Source organism: Kryptolebias marmoratus, linkage group LG23, assembly GCF_001649575.2.
Source record: "Kryptolebias marmoratus isolate JLee-2015 linkage group LG23, ASM164957v2, whole genome shotgun sequence".
NCBI lineage: Eukaryota > Metazoa > Chordata > Actinopteri > Cyprinodontiformes > Rivulidae > Kryptolebias > Kryptolebias marmoratus.
In genome coordinates, this window is record NC_051452.1 from 12,496,415 (window position 1) to 12,509,478 (window position 13,064).

The window sequence follows — 13,064 nt, forward strand, 5'->3', positions numbered from 1 at the left end:
GGGGTGATTGGGAACGTCGGGAACGGGTTGGGTGGGGATTATTTTTTTTTGGAGCTCCCACATCCTCAGGACGTATTTACAACAGAAAGGACAAGGGGTGTGGGTGTGTGGGGGTGAAGGTGGCTGAGGAAAAGTGAGAGTTTGAGGCGGGGTTCATCTGCATAGATCCACAGGACACAATCAGCTAAAAAAAAAAGAAAAAAAAAGAAAATGAAGGAACGGAGAAATAAGAAGTGTGGGCCTAACATTTGCTGCTGTCCACAGGGGAATGTAGTCCTGGTCACAGTTCGTCATCAACCCTCCTGCTGCATTCGGGTCAGGACGACCCACGACGCCTTCAGGGACACTTTGACCACAGGGCAGCGGCAGGGTTAAAACAAGTGGAGGGGGACGAAAAAGTGCTGCGTAAGAATATCAAATCAAGCGGAAACAAAACCAAGAACGTGGGATAAGTTATGGACTGTGAGGCGAGTAACGGACTCGACTTTCGTGCCGCTTCCCACTTCCACTTGTGGCGTGAACGTGGAGCAAATTAAAGACGGGGATTCGAGGTGAGGGAAGGTCAAGGTGTGAAACGGGCCGGGCACGTTCTTATCCACAGCCGGAAATCTAACGCTCCCATCTGTCTTCAGCGAGCGAGAGACCCCCCCCCCCGTCTGGTTCACTTTCTGAGAGCTCAGCTTTGTAACTCGAGGTCAAGTTCCTCTCCTGTCCCTGCCTCCCAAACAAAAATGGGGAGCGGCGCGGTCGCCATGAAAGAGGATAAAAAAAAAAAAAACCAGAAAGAAGAAGCGTGGGAAAAAAACAACAAAACAAATCTAATGAATAAGCCCTTAAAAACGCCTCACACTCCTCGCGCGCCGACTCGCCGCTGGTCCGTGAAAGATGGGGTCATGGATCAGCTCGTTGGTGATTTGAGAGTCAGCCGTTTGATTGGTTGATTGTTTGACTGATTGGCTGGTCGCTCGCACCCACTCGGCGACGAACCCAGGACTCGTCTTATTGCTTCACTGCCAGGTTCGAACATCCAGGGGGGCCTCGTTCGTCACGGGTGCTCCAAACCAAGCTCGGAGGGGAACCTAACCCCGCTTTATGACGCTTCGCCAACTTTCCTAAAGGAGCTTTTTACTGAAGATTGATCCAAGTACACCACAAGTTTCTGTATTTTCCTTTTCTAAGTCCAGACTAACTTCACTCCACGTCACGGAGCGACCAATTTTACTCTTTAAACCGACGGGTTCTCAAACCACCCCTGATTTTATATCGTCTTCATTTAGGGCCTGAAAATCACAAGTGGAATTGAACTAAGTGGACCAAAGCTGGGGGGGGGGGTAGAGAGAGACTGCACACTTTCCTGCACTCTTAACGTCACAAAAAAAAAACTTTTTTTGTACAAATTTTACAAAATCAGGTCAATTTAATACTTCCTAGTTATAATTGGACTTGATTTGTTTAGCCTTGTTGAGCCAAAGGGGGGCCTAAATTGTTGGGGGTTTTTTTTTCATCCAAAGGATGATAAGTCAGAGAACCACCGCTTTAAGCAAACATCTGGCGACCATCTAGTATCAATAAATCAATAGTGCAAGAATCTTTTAACAAGCGAGAAGCAGCAGCGTTAAAACACCCGAGCTGTCGACAGATCCTAATCTTTTTTAAATATTTACACCCCCCCCCCCCCCGCCATTAGAAACAAAAGTTCCACAATCGGTGCTTTTCCCTGAGTTTTGTTTTGGTCTTTTAAAAAAAATAAATAAAAAAAACAGACTATTTTACCAAACGGCTCGTGTTGGACCAGAACAGCTACAGTAAAGTGGGGTCGTTTTGACCCAATCACCGTGCAGCGGTTGATTTGAGTTCGGCGGGCCTAGAAGAGCTTTGGTCCAGAACCACCTTTTTTCTGGTCCTTGCCAAATTCGTTCAGGACCTGAACCTGTAGTCTGACTTTTCTTTCTTTAATACCGTTAATTCACAGCAAGGAAATTAAACGAGGTCATCCCAGCTGACGGGACGTGGAGTCCAGAGTGAACCCGGGTTTGGGTGCTTGTTTTGGCAGATGAACGAGGCCCCCTCCTCCCCTCCCGGTGTTCTGGCTTTTTTTCGCAACTCTTGCGTCCCTGGGTCGTCCCTTCGGCCTCCCGTCCGACGAATCCCGACCGATGCCCGCGGCACGTCCCCGCGACGTAAACGGAACGTTCGAGAAAACGCCGGGAACCGCCGCCTTCCGCCGCACCCCGCGACCCCGCTCGGGGCGGCGACTCTCGCGACGCCCTCGAAGCTGCCGACAGCTCAGGAGCTGCAGCCGCCTTCATTTTTTTTTGTTTGTTTGGTTTTTTCTCCTTTTCCTACTTCGCTCCCAACTTGCTCAGTGGATGAACAAGGCAGAGGAGAAGGCGAGCCAGTCTCAGAGCACTTAAGGTCCTAAAATGCTAGGCATGTACCGTCGTAAGGGGTTCAGAAAAGGTCCGGTAAGAAAGCAAAAATAAATAAATAAATACACACAAGCTGAACATCAGGATACGGGAAACAAAAACAAACAAACACATTTTCTTTTCAGAAAAGAAAAGCAAGACCCACAACCAAGTGACAGACGAGCTGATACCGTCAGCCCCCCTCGAGCGACATCACATACAACGCACTGAAGAAGACGCCTCTAAGGTGATGAAGAGCAACACAGTCGACATGTCGAAACATTCCGGCACCTGGAAACTAAAGGAGAAACAAAACAAAACAAAAAAAAAAAAAAGATAATAANTCTGCCTCATATCTTCCCTGATCAAGTCCATTAATTCATCCTCTGTCCTCCTGTCTCCTTTCCTCTCTTTGCTCCTCAGCCCTGTCTTCTTGGTCAGCAGTGATGGAGGCAATTAGGACTGAAGGCCTCTGTCCTAAAACCTCATCCATGAGGACAAACCAGGGCCAAGTTGCAGCAGTGGGCTTCCCACTCACTCCTTCCCCTGACTCTGGATATTTGCAGTCCTTAACAGAGGAAATAAGACAGTTCACAAAAAGAGCTACATACATTTTAATTTAAACCTTACATGTGTTAACAGCTGCATGTAAAAAATATATTATTCATTACACATGTACATACTTTATACTTCTTTTTTAAGTTGTCCTATTTCTTTTTTGCCTGCAAAGGATTCACCTTCCCCTGCAGGCCCATCTTCTCCAAAATTATCCTAATAACATCAACATAAAATGAATGCAGAGGGAAATATGGAAAATAATGTCTTAAACCCATATTTAAAAACTACAGTTTTCACAGCACGACACAGTAGGAGCTATATTTCATTTAGATCACAGATTATGGACAGTATGGAGTTAATGAAACTGTACTCATAAGATTAATAAATGGATTCATTCTTCTACCTCCATGCCACAGCAGAGTTTTTTGCGCCCGTAAAAAGGTGGCTGTTCTGATTCCGAAGCTTAATAAAAGCTTCGGTCTGCTCCTTGGTCCCTAAAAAAAAAGAGAAAAAATAGCTTAGCGGCAATAGTTGAAGAACTACGGGACCCGCTGTACAAGCTCATTTATTGTCCTGATGATCTCTGACAAAAAAATAATACAAAAAAGTGTTTACGCAAATGACAAAAGCCTATCATCATAACCGCTTTAGGCTTTTAATTTTTGTAATCCCAGATTTTAACATACTTACATTTAAAAGTGTACTCTGCTCTCCCTTCGTCCGCCATTGTAAAAAGAATTTTCCGTTAGACCGGTTATACCCGCAATGCATCTTGGGATAGGATGGGCTGAGAAGGATACACCGGAGCCGTCCTTCAAATCGGGGAAAAGGAGTACGCATATGTGGGCCGCATTTGAAGGAGTCTTCGAATTGGGACAGCCTTTGGCGCTCCGCTGTGACGTAATCGGCCTTCAAATCTGGCCTTTGAAGGATGCAGCCGCTGAACTGGGACACACCCAATGTCAGAAGGGTGTGTCTACATCAGAAGGCCATGTAGACAGAAGACTTCTCATGCAAGAATTTTGCTTAGTTCCTTGGAGGATGGAAGTTTTGCGAGAGGAATCAGATGAGTCATTTTGGAAAAGCGATCCACTATGGTTAAGATTGCTGTGTACCTGTCCGAGCTGGGAAGACCAGTGATGAAATCCATTGAAATATGGGACCAGGGGCAGTGTGGAATTGGAAGGGGACAAAGGAGTCCCGCTGGGGGTTGACATGAAGACTTGGCCTGGGAGCAGACTGCACGCTGACACGAATTCCTTGGTTTCCCAAAGGAGGTTCCTCCACCAAAAGTGGGCTCGAACCTACTTGAGGGTTTTGGCTAGGCCAGGATGACAGAACAGATTGGATGAGTGACAAAATTTAAGTACCTCAGGAATCAGGGGATCCTGAGATGGTGAGGTGGGCACTCCTGGGGCACAGGGTGTTGGCGGTTAGCTTCAGCAACTGCTTGTTCCAGCTCAAGACGAGACACAGCCAGGTGGATGGACCTAGAGAGAATGTACTTCTCTGACTCAGAGGAAGATCCGCGGGCAGATTCATGCATTCTGAATAAAGCATCTGGTTTTGTGTTTTTAGGTCCCGGCCTGTAGACCAAGGAAAATGAAAAACGGGAAAAGAAGAGTGCCCACATTGCCTGTCTTGGGTTCAATCTCTTGGCTGTTTGTAGGTAGAGCAGATTCTTATGATCAGTCCAGACTAGAAAAGGTTCTTTGGCTCCCTCCAACTAATGTCTCCACTCATCCAAGGCAAGTTTAATCACCAGGAGCTCTCGGTCTCCCACATCATAATTGCGTTCTGCAGAAGAGAGACTCTTGGAGAAAAAAGCACAGGGGTGGATCTTACCATCTCCGTACCTTTGGCTGAGTATGGCACCTACCCCAGACTCTGACCTGCCAGTCTGGATCAGGAGAGTGGACAACGGGCGCTTTGGTGAACATCTGCTTGAGTTTAGAGAAGGCCCTGTCAGCAGCTGGGTCCCACTGAAAACGGAGCTTAGAGGAGGTTAGTGCATGGAGAGGAGAAGCAATGGAACTGTAATTACGGATAAATCAACGATAGAAATTGGCAAAACCCAAAAACCTCTGATGTTGTTTGCGGTCCTGGGGAACTTGCCAGTCCAAAACAGGTGACACCTTGCTTCTTTCAAATGCGCGTTTATGCTGAAGGGTTTGAGTGTGTAGTGTGTCCCAATTCTCTGGAGTGGTCTTTAGCCCCGCTTCCAAGCGGACTTCCCCAAACGGAGCTCTAGAAAACGGCCTGGGCACCGTCCTCGGCAGAGCAACAGTTCTGGGGGACGGCCTGGACTGGGGGGAGACAGACGTGAGCGAAGCAGATGTGGACCAGGCAGGCGAGAACGAAGCAGGCGTGGACCAGGCAGGTGTGAGCGATGCGGACTGGACGCAGCGTGGACCCCTCGACGTGGCTGAGCGGAGCGAGGCGGCTTCCTGGACCTTCGGCGTGATGAAGCTGAGCGAAGCGCCGACCCTCGGCTGAGCAGATTGGAGCGGGGCGCTGATCCAGAACCTCGGCCGAGCAGAGCGGAGCGAAGCGCCGACCCTCGGTTGAGCAGATCGGAGCGAGGCGTCGGTTCAGACCCTCGGCGTGTCTGGGCGGAGCGAGACGTCGACCCTCGGCGTAGCTGGGCGGAGCTAGACATCGACCATCGGCGTGGCTGGGCGGAGCGAGATGTCGACCATCGGCGTGGCAAAGCGGAGCGAGACGTCGACCCTCGGCGTGGCTGGACGGAGCAAGACATCGACCATCGGCGTGGCTAGGCGGAGCGAGATGTCGACCATCGGCGTGGCAAAGCGGAGCGAGACGTTGATCCTCCACAGAGCGGGGCGGAGCATCACGTCATCCGGGACCCTCTGCGTGGTGGGGCGGAGCAAGACGTCGACCCTCGGTGGAGCAAGGCATCGTCCAGGACTCTCGGCCATGCGAAGCGGAGCGAGGCGTCGTCTGGGACTCTCGGCCATGCGAAGCGGAGCGAGGTGTTGTCCGAGACCCTCAACGGAGCAGACTGAGGCGAGACGTCGAACCGGACCCTCGGCAAAAACTAAGAAGAAGAGCTGAGGTGGTGTCGGGCAGACCCGCAGGGAAGCTGAGGCGTCGGTGGCCCTTACGGAGACACAGGATGGGTGAGAGGCGTCGCCGTCCACGACCCCCTCCAGGACACAGGATGGGTGAGAGGCATCGTCATCCGCAACCCCCTCTGAGACACAGGGAGGTCACACTGTCGTGAGATGGGGTGACGGAGACGAACCCAGAACGCAGACTCATGTTTTTCTTAAAAAAAAAGAAACTAATTTATTAAACTGAAGAATTAACAAAACCAAAAACTGACGTGGCAGCACACAAATAGGAAACATAAACTAACTCAAAACTAGGATGGAAACAAAAATACAAACTGAGGCAGGTAGCAGGAACAGGCAAGACGGGAACACGCACTAGAAACGAATTGGATGACACCAAACATCAAGGACAACACCATGTCTGAGGCAAATCTACCACCTCTTATTATATGAAGAACACCATCACTTTAGTGAAGCATGGTAGTGGCAGCATCATTCTGTTATGTTTTGTTTTTTTGAGTAGTAAATGGCAAAATAATAAGAGTTAAAGAAAGATGAATGGAGCAAAAAACAGTAAAATTGTTGTCAGGAACTTGTGGGAGTCTTCAAGAGATTTACAACTGGAACAGTGGTCGACCGTCCAGCAGGACATTGACTAAACATTCTCTTGACCCAACATTCCACTGGTTTAAGGAGAACCAGTTAAATGTTCCTGAAATGGTCCAGTTAAAACCCAGGCCCCAATCTAACAGAATCTGTGGACTGATTTAAAGATCATTGGACACAAGCAGCACCCTTCCAACCTGAAGGAGCTGCAGCAGTTGGTCATGAAGAACGGAAAAAAGTCTAGTGGTTACATAGCCCTAGACTATGGAGATTAATCTAAAAAGACTTGATGCTGAAACTGCTGCAGAATTTGCCCCTGTATTGACTACCTGCATCTCAACCAAATAACAGTCAAAAATAAGTATCCTCTTCCTCTCATGGACTTTTGGAACGATTACACTCAGCTAAAATATTCACAAAACTGAACTTAAGAAATTCTTACCATTTGTTTCATATAAAAAAAGAAGATGAATGGAAAATGGCTTTCAAGACTTCATTAGGACATTTCAAGTACCTAGTTAAGCCATTTGGACTAACCAATGCCCCAGCAATTTTCCAGGCTCTCGTCAGTAATGTCTTCAGGGATTTTCTGGACCAGTTAGTTTTTGTTTACCTCAACGAAATCCTCATCTTTTTTTCAAGACATTCAAGAAGATCACAGGTATGTCAGGTTAGCCCTCCAATGCCTACTTGAGAATCAGCTGTTTGTAAAGGTCAAGAGGCGTGAGTTCCATGTGTCAACTGATTCTTTTTTAGGTTGAGAGTAGGCAGATTTGGACAGGGCCAAGTGGGGCCACAAAGTAATTTTGGGTTTTGGGTGCTGGCTACATATACTCAGGGGTGAAAGTAAACTGGTACGGTCCAGTACTGCGTCCCACTAAAAGATTCTGTGCCGGTACGCAGCACCTGGAAGAGGGGAGAGCAGCTGTCTGCTGTAAAGCTGTCATTAAGAACCAGTCACGGCTGCACTTTTAATCAGAATAGATTCACTATTTATAAGCAGTTGAAAACACAACGTAATCAGTTAATAAATAGCTTTTTTTTCAAATTGTCAAATTGTTTCTGAACTGTTCATGCTATGCTGGAACCTCAATTCTCTAGCTTCTCTACCCTCAGAGCTCGAGGCTTTCATCAACAGCAAGCCTTGAAAACGTTCACTGTTACATTTAATGTATGCAAGAAGAGGAACACAGTCGACATGTTGAAACATTCCTGCACCTGGAAACTAAAGAAGAAACAAAACAAACAAAAAAACAAAAATGCAGCAAGAAAAAATCTAAAGGTAATGATAAGTTGGCATGCACACGTCTTCAGTGTTCGCTTTCTATCCGACATGCCACCCATCCACATGCTGAAAATGGGAGGGCGGAGGAAAAGGGAGGTGGGGGACAGGAAGGAAGGAGAGAGAAAGGTGGGGGGTGATGTAATAGAAAACATTTGGGTGGGATAGAAACAATGAGCAGGTTTCAAGTGGCAAGAAGTCCGTTCCTTCAGGGGAGGTGGGGGTCGTCAGACATCTTGGTTGGGTCGATGTTTAGTCCCAGCACCCTCAGCTCCAGTTCAAGCCCCTCCCACTTCCTGTGATGGATGGTTCGTTGGCAGCAGATTGTAGTGACGTCTCCAGCGCGTCTCGCCAGACGTGTCCTGGCCGGCCTTCATCCTGCCATGTTTATTTTTTGGGGTTTTTTTTCTTCTTTTTTTTTTAAGTTCTCGTTTGTTTGTTTTTTCGTTGCCGTCGTTTTGTATTTTCTCATAGAAGATCCGGGCTCGAATCGGAACCCGCGGTTCACTCCTCGCTTGACGCGCCCTCCTCCGGCGAGAAGATGGCTGCCACGTCCAGCAACGTCGAATTGTGGGACGCCGAAATGATGATGACAGTGTGTAGGAGGACAAGGGCCAGCAGGCAGATCTTCAGCCGCCCGCTGCACAGTCTGGGCGTGGCGGCCGACGTGACCGATGCCCCCTCGGGCTGGCAGGAAGAAGCAGTCCTTTTAAGCGTGCCGCCTGAGGGGCTGTCCATTTTGGAGTCCCACCGGACGTCGCAGCACTCCGCCTCGCCGTTTGACGGGTGATCTCCCAAGAGCCCTGGGAAAGAGATCGGAACACGTGAAAACGTTGACTTTTTTCCCCAGCGGCGAGCTCCTAAAGAGCCCGTTCAGCTCTCACCGAACAAACACGCTTCCTGGTAGCTTACTGTACGGTGGTGTGATTCCTAACTACCTAGAATTGAAGTCTGAATGAATATCAGGTTAAAAGATACGTCACATGTATCGATTGATCGGTTTAATGAGGTCCTCAGATTGGACAGATAATAAAACTTGGCTATCTAGACCGGGGGGGTCAAACTGTGTTCCATAAGGGGACCAAGATTAATAACTTGGTCCAGTCTTGATCAATATTTACTGAAAACATACATAAATTAACCTTGGTTTTAACTGTTATATGTCAAATCATGCATATAGAAATATCAAATATTCTCAGTTACATGTTATACTTTATTAATCCCTAAAAGATGTTGTTGTAGCTCATAATCCTGGTTTAGTTAAAGCGTTGTTATAGATGCTGATGGCTGTGGGCAGGACGTGTCTCTTGTAGCGGTCTGTCACGATGTGTCCTCTTGTCCTGGTGTCCTCAAATCAAATGCCCCTTTTACACCGGAACACATCAGAAGTCCAGCTCTACTCCACTCAGCTCTGCTGCTATGAAAACTTGGCGCAAGTTGTGTAAACAACGAAAGCGCTATGGACAACGTTGGCCCTGTGTTGTTGCTGTTTTTTAAACTTATGGGGATTCTCCTGAGACTTCAGGAAGAGAGGCGCAGTGGAAGAAATGCTCTGGATGTTGTGATAGTTGCGCGGAGTAGGACAGCTGTTATCCGCCGGAGATTTCAGGCTTTACAGCGCCTTCAGCTGGGGGACAGACGGCATAAACGTTGCAGGGCAAGCTAACACTGTTGTTTATATTCCTACCTTCACTCTTTATGCTTGCATCTGGTCACACCCACGACCAATGAGTGAACAGGAGCTAAGCTTGCGCCGCCCATGAAGCAGGGCCGGCCCAGCTGGCCCTACTCTGAAGCAGGGACCAAAGAAGCAGGGCCGGCCTCGAAAAAATGCCAGTGTTAACGCGCACAGAGCAAGCCGAGTAGAGTGGAGCCGAGACATTTAGAGCCCGTGGAAAAGGGGCAATAGAGCCCCACCAGGAAGGTCTTGCTAGCCTCTTGCGAAGCCATGATGGCCGAGCTCTGGAAGCGCAGGTCGGTCTTGAAGTCCTGGGTGATCTCCTGGACCAGGGCAGCTTCTGGATGAGCAGCTCTGTGGACTTCTGGTAGTGGTGGATCTCCCTGAGAGCCACGGTACCGGGCCTGTAGCGGTGAGGCTTCTTCACTCCACCGTTGTTCTGGGCGCTCTAGCGGGCGGATTTGGTGGCGAGCTGCTTCCTGAGAGCTTTACCTCCAGTGGATTTACAGGCGGTCTGCTTGGTTCTGGCCACAACTGGACTTCAGGGTTCTTTACGCTTAACACTTGTTGTCATGGTTACGGATCATAACAAAATGTCCAAAAGTAAAAAGGTTTCTGTAAAAATCCTTCCAGCTGCACAGCATCTGATACCAGAGGAAATAATCATCCAAAAAAAGTGATTTACATCAAGAAAAAAAGAGGAATAAAGTTTTCAAAAGCAATATCTCAGAATGAAAGTAACAGAGCTGCTCCAACAAGCAGCCACCTAAACGCACGTAGCTGCTGGACGCAGCCACATGCCAAACTGCCTTCCATCATGGCGGGATGAGCCGTCTGGATGACGTCGCTGCACGGGCGCCGTAGTTGCGGGTTTTTATTTTGCTGCTCTAAGAAAAGACATGACTGCAGACTGTTAATGTGCTGGCAACGAGCTGGTTCGGTTTGCTGGAGCGCCGGGAGACACGAAGCTAAAAACGGTCAATTTAAAAGAAAATGAAAAGGGTTATTTCCTAAGACCTACCTGTCAGAAAACTTTGATTTCAAAAGGTAGATTAGCTGCTATTTTAGTTATCGGGATCGCAAGATGGTGTCTTTGTGGGCTCATTTATACGCATACCTCAATTATGGCAAGAATCAATATTGTTTTTTGCGCTGCAGCCTGTGCTCATTCTGACAGCGCGGGTCACGTATTCTGTACGATTCAACAGGAAATATTAAGAAGAAAAAGGTGCAGCTGGGTAAGTGTGCACACCCTGAAACCAACGACCGGTGAAATTACAGCCTTCTCTGTCTTGTTGGGAACACACCTGCCATCAATTAAACTGACTCCAATCAACCTGAGATTAAGTTGCACTGTCCTGGGGCAACTTCCTGACATTTCATTTGTTGCTCACAGAACACCAGAAACGCCTTCATTTTATTCAGTGAATTAAACATTGAACAGGATATACGTTAAGTTAATAGTTGTTAAGTGATTTAATGTGGTCTCTGACAAAGACCCGCCATTTTAACAGGGGTTTTTTTATGCCCCGTGTTTTGTCAAAGTGAGGAATAATACCTCGTGGGAGTCCAAAGCTTGACCTTTGACCCATTTTTGGTCATCTGTCCCAAAGCACCAAGGGTTAAAAGGCTGATGCTTCGCTGGGCAAGTTGGCAACCCTTTAGCTCGTAAAACCTGTTAAAATTGACCAACTTGTCCCTTTTATCCTGTTTTTTTTTTTTTTTTTTTTTAAAAACATGATTTGGAGGATATTTTCCCACCAAACCCTCATTCCCCAAAGCAACCCCAAAACAAACACAAAAATGATGCAAAAACAGCAAATAAATGTCAACTAAATCAACCAAATAAGACCATAAACAGAGATTAAAATTCAAAATAATTTGGCCGCAATTTTGACAACATATTTACGTCTCAGCTGGGAGAAATATTCAGACTTGTTGGTGTTGGTTTATAAAGATGAGCTTCTTTAAGTTGGTCAACTGTTGCCCTTTATCGATTGATTCTTTATACGGGTTCGTCTCGTGTTTCAGGTGTGAAGTTCACCACGTTAGATCACTAAGACACTAAGACGTATTTGGACCGGAGCCGGTGTTGTCACTGCGACCTTAAATGATGTCATGTTGCGTTAAAGCTAGCTTCATCGCGTCACACTCGGTGTGCTTTAGCATCGATTATGTTAGCCCCCCTGCCACCCTCGGGTTGAACCAACACCCGATCTGATTGCAACTACTGAAGCTCCAAATTGCAAGACTGTACGACCATTTTATTTATTTATTTATTTTTATTTTGGCTAAACTGTATCCTTGGCCTGGCGCAGTACTCCGTCCACATCGTATCCACTTTGGCACGTCGGATTTAATCTACCGGAGTTCACTTTGAAAACGATTTGGACCAGCTTTCCTTATTTTACACCCGGATGTTTTTTTTTTATTATTTTGGGAGAGCTCCCATTTATGTGTTAAATTGCAGCTTTGGTGCTCTGGAAACAGGGGTTTTCTGCGAGTAAACTTTTATAAAAGACCACGATGATTCACGTTTAGGACCTGCGTGAGTGACAGAAATGCACGAGTCATCAAATTTCGTACCAAGTCACACATTTCATTGCCTTTCGATTCGCTCTCGCTCCAGAGAGGACAGCGAATCCGTTTCAAGACTGGATCCTTTTGCAAGGAAGGCTAAACGTCCGTCGATAAATTCCTCCGGACAGATCTGCCTCATGTCAGGGCTTGGACTTCTTAAACCCTCAGACAGGACATTAAAAGAAAAGTTGACTACCCACAAATCTGAGACGAAACTAAATGTATTTAAGGACCTCAAACAGAAATGATGGACATATCAAGACATTTCGAGGCCTAAAATCGAGACTTTTGACGACCCTGCAGAAACTCGGCTGCAACAAATTCTGAGACGGGTTTGAGACGCCCGCAACGTCTCTGACTGTTTGGAGACAACTTTGTCTCACTTTCAGCGTTTAAAATCCGAGCGATGAGACCGAAAACCTCTGAGTTACACGAGGAAACTGAGAGCCTTCTCCGCTAACATTTGGAGACATTTCAGAGACTCCGAAGTGTCTCGGGGCTTTTGTGTCGGTGATCTGTTCCAATCTTTTTTTTTTTGCAATATCAATCTTTAGGACACTGATATTGTGAAGACATTAAAAAGTAACCTGTTTGGCCCATTTTAACTATTTACAGGCAGAATAACATATAGATCAGTTATTTACTCCCGAATAGCCTGCAGGAGTTCTTAATGAGGTGGTCAAACTGAATTTATTGATGCTTTTTTAAAAACATCCTGCTATGTGTTCGGCTGCAATACTCAAACAGGCCACTAGATGTCATCAGAAACCTTTGACTGTTTTTCTGAAGGGGCACCATCTAGTCCTTAGATGGATGATCTAATTCTCTGCATAAAATGTTTTTCACTATTAGAAATTAAATTTTTTCTTTCTTTCCCC

At 46.9% G+C, this 13,064-nt stretch overlaps 2 protein-coding genes across 2 annotated transcripts in view; both read right to left on the reverse strand.

Annotated features, from left to right (window-relative positions):
• LOC108244131 (NLR family CARD domain-containing protein 3) overlaps positions 1-13,064 on the reverse strand; it is a 1,204,881-nt gene that overhangs the window by 870,848 nt on the left and 320,969 nt on the right. The gene's annotated exons all lie outside the window — the stretch shown is intronic.
• The window catches only part of LOC108248494 (transmembrane protein FAM155A-like), a 34,920-nt gene continuing 30,153 nt past the window's right edge, over positions 8,298-13,064 (reverse strand). Inside the window, exon 3 of the mRNA XM_017437297.3 lies at positions 8,298-8,731. Within this exon, the coding sequence (XP_017292786.1) occupies positions 8,433-8,731 (299 nt within the window). The 3' untranslated portion in view covers positions 8,298-8,432. The remainder of the gene's footprint in view (positions 8,732-13,064) is intronic.